We start from the raw sequence: 10,521 nt of genomic DNA on the forward strand, positions 1-10,521 counted from the left end.
AGACAAATGATATGACTCTAAAAAAATAATATGATATGCATGAATCTTAAGTAATATTTTGAATGATATCTTTTAAAATTTAAAATAAGATCATATGAATTCTAAATTTGACATGGTTATAGTCAAATCGAGTGGCTCAATGAGAGGAATCCAACAAGCTCAAGATCACTCAATTTTGACATCATTGACGCTTCAAAGTTGAAAAAATACTTCATGGTCAATGGAATCAATATGAACTGTACGATATGATTAGAAGGTGGTTCGGCGGAAGTCTAGCGTCAGGCGGTGGTCTGGTGGAAGTCCAGCGTAAGGCGGTGGTCAGACAGAAGTCTGACGTCAGACGATGGTCCGATAGAAGTTCAACGTTAGGCGGTGGTCCGACAGAAGTTTGGCATCAGGTGGTGGTCTGGCGGAAGCCTGAGTGGTGGCGAGGAGGAGCTAGGTGGTAAGAGCGATCTCCGATCTCTCTTCTTGATTCCTTGCTTAGAGTGGCATGACTAGTAAATATGATGAAGATCAATGGTAAGTTGGGAGTGATTTGCATGGACGACCGATGTTGATTCCCTTGATCGTGGACCGTTCATTGGACATTTGATAGTCTTAGTGATTTCATAATTCAGTGATCTTGGGCTCATTGGATTTGTCTCGTCGCAGCTCGATTCGACCATAAGAATCTCACATTTGGTAATCCAAATTGTGATTTGAACTTTGAACCTTCCAATAACATTTCAGGTCCTTGATTTGGACCCATTTGGGCTCGTATTGAGTCCAATTTGATGTCGTTGGGTTCATATTTTCGAGACGTTCAGTTCGACTATACGTTTGCTGAAATTGGAGTCTGGCTGGTTTCAATTATAATTTCGGAACTTTCCAACTTGATTTTGCCTTGAGATTCGTATCCGATCAAGATAAATTACTGATAACAGATCAAGTATCTTTCTCAACTTTGCTCTATATTGAGCCAAATAAAATCAAATTTCATGAATCTTACTGATGACCCACAAGGATGGTTTTCCTTGCAGATTAAATTTACATATATACGTTAGAATATATTTATCAAATATTTTTAATATACGTAGCTTTTATATCATTATCAATTTTCAAACGCGAGTTATGTATTTTCCCTCGGCGAGGCGGACCCAACTCTGCTCGCCAGCTCTCTCGTCAGGCTCTTCCCTCTCTGAAAATTGTTCAATTCTCGTGACTCTCTCGCTTCCTCTATTCTCTCTCCTCTTTAAACCCTGACCTAGTCGGAGAGAGACGACAAATGAGAGAAGCCAAACATGGAAGCCGGCAGAAAAAAAGAGAAGGACGGCAAATAGGGTTTCCTCGCTACCCGCTTGACCTCCTGCTAATTGGTTCCGCTCAGAGGCCTTAGATTTGTTTACTGTTTAAGGCAATCAATCAATTCCACCTTTGTTCTGGTCTCAGATCTTGATCGGTTACATTTCCTAATTCTAGTTTCAAACTTTTTCACCTTCCAATACGTGCATTTTAGATGTTTTGAGTAAATCTGTTATCAAAGATCTGATCCTTCTACTCATTTCTGGTTTGAGTTGCTTTCTTTGTGGATAAGACTTCTCATGTGGCTGTTTGTTACAGCATCTAATAAAAAAAATGGTTTCTTTTTTGTTGCAGGAGTTTAGTTTCGTCTCGATCGAAAAAAGTCCCGTACCTGGCATCAAATAGCTGATAGTGTGAGGATGGAACAATCGCCCTTATTTTCTAGCAATGGCAATGCAACACCGTCTCATAGCTCTTCTACCGGCGTTGCAGGGGATGGATATGACAGTGATGGCTCATACTTTGTTCCTCCGTAGGTTTGCTATTCCTTTTAAAAAATTGCGAGAATTTATAAATTGTTAGATGTTAGAACTTCATTCTCTCATCATAGAAAATTATATCTGAACACATGCCGAAATAGAAAATCTTGAATATAGAGAAATTTCATTTGCTTGCCAATTGTGCTATATGTATTTTCAATCAATAAACCTCAAAGGAAATGAGGCTTTAGCTATGTGATTCATTTTGATTCTCTGCTTATTTTTTTTTTCTTGGATGAAATGCTTACTCCCCATAAAAAACATAAAAAGAAAAATAAGCTGAAGAAAATCTGATTAAGGTTTCATTCTTGCAAGCTTATGTTTTCTAGTACATTATGAATGCTAGCACATTTATTTTTACATGAAACCTTGGGTGTCTTGTAACTTCTGTTCATATGAAGTATTAAGTTTTTCTTTTTGAATTTCTTGTAGGAGTGGAGTACACTTCTATAACCCTATAATGATTTTAAAGCTTTTGCACTATGTATGCATATTTGTTTCGAAGAAGAAGTGTTGGAGCATGTAAAAAACTCAACAAATTTCTCTTTTTTATCCTTTGCAGTACCCCCAGCAGATTGTCAACGTCTCTACCTCCTGACCTTGCATGTGTTATTCCTTTTATTGATAGGTTCCAGGTATGTATGAAGTTTTACCTCTTAATTTCTTGCGTTCTTTTCTGAACCAATTGCAATTTATGGGCCATAAGATAATTGATTCAACAGTTAACACCCATAATCTATGTGCTCGAGGATTCTTACCAAGATTAGTTGACTTGTGGGTCTCACGATCCTGCAATATCATGTGTAAATTTTTTTGTAATTTTTGTAGACTTTCACATATGTCGAAGTACTCAGATTCTTGCTTTGCAGTCTATACTACCTCCACATTTGATGGCAACATCAGATTTCAATACTTTAGATAAAGTGTAGAAAATCTTCTCGTTTATCTTTTTGCGAGTTTTGTCTTTCTTCTCTGTAACTGGTCTGCATATTTAGATCCCTTATGTATTTTTCAACGAAATTTAGTTTGCCATTTTCTCCTAGGAGTGCTGGTTGACGGCAAATTATTCTGTGCGGACGTCGAACGCTGTCCAGAGACCAACCATAATACGTCACGTCACTCGCGCTCGGTAATGCGGCTCGCTACCGCGCTCGATACTGTTGACGTGGTGCATTTTGGTTGGTCTCCGGACGGTGAACTGCGTTCGGCGTCCGCACGTGATAATTTCTCCTGGTTGACATGAAATGCTGTTATGTTTGTTAAAATAATGGTCTAAGTTCCTATACAGTTCCAAAGCTGCAGCTTTTTGTAACTTTGATTAAAGGTTCCTATATTGCCGACTATTTCTGTGAGAGAATTTAACAAGATGCAGTTTCTTTGCAGTCATGTTGTTTATTTTTCCTTGTTCTAGTTCCTCAGTTCATGTCTGTCATTAGAAACCTCTCCTTGAACTTGCTACACTTAAAATAGCATCTTGATGCATAAGCTTTTATCTAGCATAAGTTTATACATTGATATTTTGATAGTTAGATTTCTGTTGTCACTGAAGTTAACTATTTTCTTTGTTAATTCTCCTTCGTTTTTCAGGTTGGGACTTTTTTGCGAGCTATGCAGAAGCAAATCAATTCTGCTGGAAAACGTGGGTTTTTCTCAAAAAAGTCTGTAGTTTCTACAGTAAATGAAACGTTTACGTTGGAAAATATGTTATCCTTTCAAAAGGTAGTACTTTATCTTGTTTGCTAAATTTTATGTTTCATTATCAACGATTTCTTTTTGTTCTTGTTTACTGCTTGCATCATCACGTGAATTTTCAATTCTGTTGGCTCTTAGGAGTCAATAAACACTGCATTTCACACTATTAATTGCTGTTCTGTTAATGATTGCCGAGAGATCTCTAGAGGAACACATATATGTTGAAACATTACATGTTATAGTGGACTAATGCTTTGGGTTTTATCCTCCCTATTGCATGTGCAGGATCCCATTCCAACTTCCTTGCTTAAGATTAATGGAGATCTTGCAAGCCGTTCAGTTAAGATCTTCCTGATGATTCTGAAGTACATGGGGGTTGATTCATCAGACAAAGCAATTTTATTAAGCATGGACGAGCGAATTGATCTTGTTGCTAAGATTTATAAACAAACTTTGAAGCGGCCTGAGCTACGTGATGAAATTTTTGCTCAGATTTTGAAGCAAACTCACAATAACCCGGATAAGTAATTATTTTTAGAAAAGCATGGAGATAGTAATGAAGACATATTTCCCGTGGTTATAGTATTTTTCATATGCATCTCATTTTGTAGGAGCTTTCTGATAAAGTCATGGGAGCTCATGTATTTATGTGCCTCTTCCATGCCTCCGAGTAAGGATATTGGGTCACATTTGTCAGAGTATGTGCACAATGTTGCTCATGGGCCGAAAACGGAACCAGAAGTTCAAATCCTCGCATTAAACACTTTAAATGCTATGAAAGGCTCAATGAAAGCTGGACCAAGGCTGACAATTCCTGCACGTGAAGAGATTGAAGCTATGTTGACTGGTAAAAAGCTTACAACTATAATATTTTTCTTGGATGAAACTTTTGAAGAAATTTCATATGACATGACCACCACGGTCAATGATGCTGTCCAGGTACTTGCAAAACTTGTTCTTCTCCACAATCTTTGGTTTTGCGTACTATGTTACTTGCAAAATTATTTTAACATGGGTTGCTTATAAACTTTTGTGGATATCAATGGAGACTTTATTGTTTAGGAGAGGGTAAATATTTTCTTCTTGATGGTTTATGGTCTAGTTAGGAAATTCATTTCACAAATTTTGCTGAGGAGATAATTTCATACTATCAAGCTAACAGCCATTGAATTCTAATCGAACTTCTTTTATCTGACTATAGAAGAGAATTTAGGGGTTGGTTTGGATGCCGGCATGTTAGAAGAAGAGGCATTTCCCATTTCTTAATGTGCTTGATGAAGCACTTCTACAAAGGCTGCTTCGTTGTTAAGTAGGGAAGTGAAACTTTTACTTCCTATTGTTCGAGTGGGCAAGAAATAAAAATGACTTATAATTCAGTAATATTGTCATTATATCTATATAAATAAACTACTATCCTTTTAGAAAGATATTCCGTTTTTGTTTCATATCTTATACCATCCATCATATATTTTGAATAACAAGGATTTAAAATAAATAAAAGATAAATTTTATCTATTAGTCATGGAGGGTGAAAGATTTGGAAGGAATGTGTCAAATTCTTCTAATAGGATGATAGGATCATAAAATTTTTTAATGACTAAGATTTAAAGTAAGTAAAAATTGATGACAATGTAAAAAGTAATTTATAGTCATTTTTTTTGTTACTTTAAAGAAATTTATGTCTGGAGAACTGACTCTATCCTTCTAAAAATATAGAGCATAGGGAGGAGTTCAAAACCTCTTTCATTCTTTTTGATACTATTCAGTGAAAGGTGTAGATGTGACCTCTCACATGTCTTAATAAAGATGTTGTATGGTACAATAGTTATTTCATGATTTAGTTGTTGTTCAGTATGATTCATGACTTATAGACTTCACGCAGTTGAATGTAAATTGGGTAGCATAAAGATTGAGATTAGCTTGAAGCTTTTCTTCAGCTATTATTGCGGCTTATCTTTTACCATATCAGATTGGATCTTTATAGATGTTAAAAACTGATTTTAGGGTGGTTAGAGAATGATATTGTCACAATCCTCCCTTTGGGCTCGGAAGTTTTCAACAGTAGTTTGATAGGATATAATGAATTGATAAATTTAATGTTAATCTAATTAAATCTTGGAGTCTCTTGTTCATTGCGCCATTGATCTTTTTTTGTTTTTGTTTGTGGCATTATATTTTCTTGGGTGAACTCTTCTTGAGTTTTGGTATTCTCATTTCAACACAATCAAGGTTTATAAGATAATTACATCCATTTAATATATTGATAATAATCTACATATTTACATCAACTTATCTATTTTATGCCTCCACCCCTCATGGTCACTTGGTCCTCCAAGTGATACTCAAGACAACTAGATAACTCTAATAACTTAAGCTACGGTATATACTCACGTTTGTGATCCATCAACAAAATGTCAATAAGAGCTCAGAAGGTGGATCTTTTAAAAGCATCACAATGCCAAATATATTGCATTAATATGAATGGACTCAATTATGCAAATATTATGTTTAATCCTCTAAAATTGTAAGTTCCTATTTCATAATATCACATGCAAGCCCTTCAAAGTGATCCCCCAATATTTTATAATAATAAGATAACCAATTTTAACACCAGTCACATAAATTGCCCATAATATCCTTCACAAATTTCACAAGTAGATCTTAAAGTTTATTATGTATTAACATCTATAAATTCATAATCATTCCTAAATAAATCTCTCTACTAAGACTAAGCCTAGTAGATTGGATTCAAAGCTCTTATATCAATTGTCAGAGCCCACGTAACCTATTGTGCTAATTTACAGTTGTAATCAATGTTTAAAATTGTGTAATTGGGTATTGAGATATTTTTTTGTTCGTGAGGCATAAGCTTAAAAAAAAAATGTGTAAAATGAAAATAAAGGTTAACAGTGATTTTTTTATATAATACCCAAATAATATGTTAAATGATGATATTAACTTTCTATTGAACTATAAATTAACAAATTGATATATCTATGAAACAAAAAATTACACAAGACGTATAGTGATAAGTGATAAACTGTGTGAAATTGAATTGAAATCCAAATATTAAAATAACAAAACAATACTAAATATAGAAATTGCATAAAAAATATCATATAACATTAAATTTAACTCCAAATTTCTTCTTTTTCAGTTCCCTACTTATCCACGTTTAATTCATAAAGAAAATTGAAATAGTTGGCAACAACTCAGAAATCATTTGCACTGTCTTTACTGAGGGGGTTTTTATTTGAGTCATCATCATAATAAATTGGTCTCTCCCTTGTCTCATTCTGTGCAGTCTAAATGCATCCTAATATGCTTATTCTTCGTTTATTTTAGCCATCTTCCTTTTTCATAAATGTTTTTCATCAACATTAAGATGAGATTAATTCTTCAAAATTGTTAGAGGTGTTGATGGTGTGCTGCTTTCAAGAGATCCCAAGCAACAACTATGACGGTGGTGGCTGTCGAGAAGGTGACAGGCTGTAGGTCGAGGCAAGTGAGAGGAAGTTGTTACGGCTTGGGGGTGCATGAATGTGTGATTTGTTCGGGGCTTTTATTTAGACTTTAGGTAAATTTTAATAAAAAATTTATTTAAATATGGTCGGTTGTAAGCCTCATGCCAGCAAAGCGAGGCAAGCCTCATAAAAAAGCTCAAGGCATTAGCCTTGAGTCATTTTTTACTAGAATGGCGCTAACACGGCCTCAAGGCAAGTTGTGATAAGTATGATGCTTGGGATATCCTAACATAGTTATCTAATTTAAAACGTTGCATCTTTGATCATGATGTTTTAAATATTTACAGCTTCATGATTGCCGTGCCCTCTAAATTGTAAAAAGTCTCTTATGTTGCCTCTCACCTCCAACTCCTCCAAAACCAAAAACTTCACATTGTGGCACTATTGTGCAAATGCAGTTTTCTTCTGTTTTTTTTTGTTCTTCTAAGGACTTTGTAATGCATCGCCATGCTTATGTTATTACGAGGAAATTTTAGAATCGCTTCATTTTTCATTTTTATTGTGTCATTTCTATTCTTTTGTTATATATATGTTACTCATGGACAATAATTTTATTTAGGAGCTTGCAAGCATAATCAAACTTACGACCTATTCCAGTTTTAGCTTGTTTGAATGCAGAAAAGTTGTACAAGGCTCAAAATCTCCTGATTTTGGTAGCGGTAATGTTTATATATTTATCCTGTACCATTCCTCAAGCCCCAATTAACTTTTCTCGTAATTCAAGCTTATGAAAGCAGTTTTCTAACTAAGCTTAGTCATGCTTCTCAGAGGAATTCATTTGGTTAGATGATAATAAATATATCGGAGATTTATTGGCTGAATTTAAGGCAGCCAAAGACCGCAGCAAAGGAGAAATTTTGCATTGCAAACTAACATTTAAGAAAAGACTATTTCGGGAGTCTGATGATGCCGTTGAAGATCCCATGTTTGTTCAATTGTTATATGTTCAGGTATGTGCGCTTGGACTCTCCAGAATACACCACATGTACCCTTGAATAATTTGATATCGTTGATCTCTGTTGTATGATGTGATATATTTACCTTTTTTGGCAGTTACAACATGACTATGTTTTGGGAAATTATCCAGTTGGTAGGGATGATGCTACTCAACTATCCGCTCTTCAAATTTTAGCTGAGATTGGATTTGTTGACAATCCTGATTCATGTGTGTGAGTACCAATTAATTTTTATATTCCATAGTGGTTATCAAGCCTTCCCTTTTTTGTATATTCTTTACTAATACAATCTCTAAACATTGGTTATCTTTACAGTGAGTGGACGTCTCTGCTTGAAAGATTCTTACCAAGACAAGTTGCGGTGACAAGGGCAAAGAGAGACTGGGAGCTTGATATACTCTCTCGTTATAATTTAATGGTAAGAACAAAGCGTTGCATCCAATATAATGGTAGTATCACAGAAACCTAAACTTTACATATTCTGTTTTTTTCTCATTAATCTTTTTTAACCCAATATATTTAAGGATTCATGTCATGATTAGCTTTTAATGATTTATATGATAAAGTAGATACTAAGGAGGGCGAAAGATATATGTACAAGTTAGCCAAACAAAGAGATATGAGTAGTAAGGACTTAGTGCAAGTGAAGTGCAATAAGGATGAAAATCAAAAAGTACTTTTATTTGAAGATGATATTCAACAAAGGTAGTTGAGATATTTTGCTAAACTTTTCAATGAAGATTATGAGAATATGATTGTTTTAGTTGGATTACATCAAGGATCAGTCTTAAGCCCATATCTTTTTGTTTTAGTCATGGATGTTCTCACTAGACATTTGCAAGAAGTTGTACCCTGGTGTATGCTTTTTGCTTATGATATTCTTTTTGTTTATTAGACTAGAGAGGGAGTTGAAGGTAAACTTGAATTATGGAGGTCAACCTTAGAGCCTAAAGGTTTTCATTTGAGTATATCTAAAACTGAATATATGAATTGTAATTTTAGTAGTAACAGATTTTATGGAGGGTTTGTGACTTTGGACGATCAAGTCATTAATAAGAGTACATGTTTAAGATATCTTGGGTCTATTGTTCAGAATGATAGTGAAATAGATGGGGATATTAATAGCAGAATTCAAGTTGGATGGTTAAAGTGGAGGAATGCATCAGGCTTGTTGTGTGATAAAAAGCCCCCCTCAAGCTTAAGGAAAGATTCTATAAGATGGTGGTGAGGCCTGCAGTGCTTTATAGTGCAGAATGTTGGCCATTAAAAGAGAAGCATAACATTAAGTTAAGTGTTGCAGAAATGAGGATGCTCAGGTGGATGAGTGACATTACACTTAGAGACATGATACAAACTGGGCATATACATGAAAAGGTTGGAGTAGCTACAGTGGAAGATAAGATTAGAGTGAGTCGCCTTAGATGGCTTGGTCACATAAAACGGCGGCCTTCCGATGACTCGGTTAGGAAAGTAGATGTATTAGATTTGGCTTATGTTAAGAAAGGTAGAGGTAGACTTAAAAAGATTTTGTTACAAGATATTAGAAATGACTTTTTTTTTAGATTTAAATGAAAATTTGACTCTTAATAGGACATAATAGAGAAAAAGAATTAATGTAGCTGACCTCACATAGTGGGATAAAAATTTGATGTTGTTGTTGTAATCTTTTTTTAATTAATCTATTATCACATCACACATTTCTTCATTCACTTCCCAGCTAGCATTATTAATTAAATATATGTTTTGGTTGAGCTATTACCTATTATGTCCATTTTTCGTTCCACAAGTTGTAATACTACACATTTTAGTGTGTTGACCCGTAATAAACAAAAAAAAAAATCAATCAAATCCCTTACCTGCCTCCCCACGTCGCACGATCCAGCGCCGCTCGTCGCACGTCGAAGCCATACCGAGCGTCGCGTCTCGCACGTCGCTCACACGACTCACTCGAGTCGTTAAAAGGGCTCAAGGCAGCGAGGCCTTCGGCCTCTACTCTTCTCCCGCTCCAGCTCTCCTTCTGAACTCACTCTCTCCCGATCTCCCCCCTCCGACGCCGCTCGACTCTGCTCTTTCAAGCGACTCGCCCTTCCAGTCGGATCGGACCTTACGACAGTTTGATCGGAAGCAATTCGGGAGCTCGCCGGTTGTGAAGACAATTGTCTACCCTTTGCGCGCTCCTCCGGCTCCTTCCTGGTTGTTCAACTACACTCCTTTGCCGACTTTTCCTTCCAGTCGGACCGGAAGGTGCGACATTTTGATCGGGAGTGAGAACAGGAGCTCGCTCGGCCGTGAAGTTAACTTTCTACCCTTCGTGCGCCTCTTCTCCCCCGCCCGACACCGCTCCTTCCACGACTTCCTCTTGCTGTAGGATCGGAAGTTAGCATTTTGATCGGGGCCAAGAACGGGAGCTCACTGGAAGTGTAGGTAATTTTCTCCCTATCACACGCTTCTTTGGCCGGATCCCGTGAACAGAGAAGAAGGGTGGGGATTAGAAATATTTTAATTAATATTAATTAATAATAATTA

The 10,521-nt window shown here is 36.0% G+C and overlaps 1 protein-coding gene across 3 annotated transcripts in view; it reads left to right on the forward strand.

Annotated features, from left to right (window-relative positions):
• The first annotated feature begins 1,103 nt into the window (after positions 1 to 1,103).
• Positions 1,104 to 10,521, forward strand: part of LOC110110303 (kinesin-like protein KIN-14I) — a 38,762-nt gene continuing 29,344 nt past the window's right edge. The window contains exons 1-10 of one of the 3 annotated variants that reach the window (XM_020841709.2): positions 1,104 to 1,441; positions 1,639 to 1,816; positions 2,386 to 2,458; positions 3,411 to 3,542; positions 3,801 to 4,039; positions 4,127 to 4,454; positions 7,599 to 7,698; positions 7,808 to 7,989; positions 8,093 to 8,208; positions 8,311 to 8,413. In XM_020841709.2, coding sequence (XP_020697368.1) covers positions 1,704 to 1,816; positions 2,386 to 2,458; positions 3,411 to 3,542; positions 3,801 to 4,039; positions 4,127 to 4,454; positions 7,599 to 7,698; positions 7,808 to 7,989; positions 8,093 to 8,208; positions 8,311 to 8,413 — 1,386 coding nt within the window. In that variant the 5' untranslated portion in view covers positions 1,104 to 1,441; positions 1,639 to 1,703. The remainder of the gene's footprint in view (positions 1,442 to 1,638; positions 1,817 to 2,385; positions 2,459 to 3,410; positions 3,543 to 3,800; positions 4,040 to 4,126; positions 4,455 to 7,598; positions 7,699 to 7,807; positions 7,990 to 8,092; positions 8,209 to 8,310; positions 8,414 to 10,521) is intronic. The other 2 variants (XM_028695433.1, XM_020841708.2) reach the window with 2 other exon arrangements.

The sequence above is a fragment of the Dendrobium catenatum genome, unplaced genomic scaffold, assembly GCF_001605985.2.
Source record: "Dendrobium catenatum unplaced genomic scaffold, ASM160598v2 fragScaff_scaffold_636, whole genome shotgun sequence".
NCBI lineage: Eukaryota > Viridiplantae > Streptophyta > Magnoliopsida > Asparagales > Orchidaceae > Dendrobium > Dendrobium catenatum.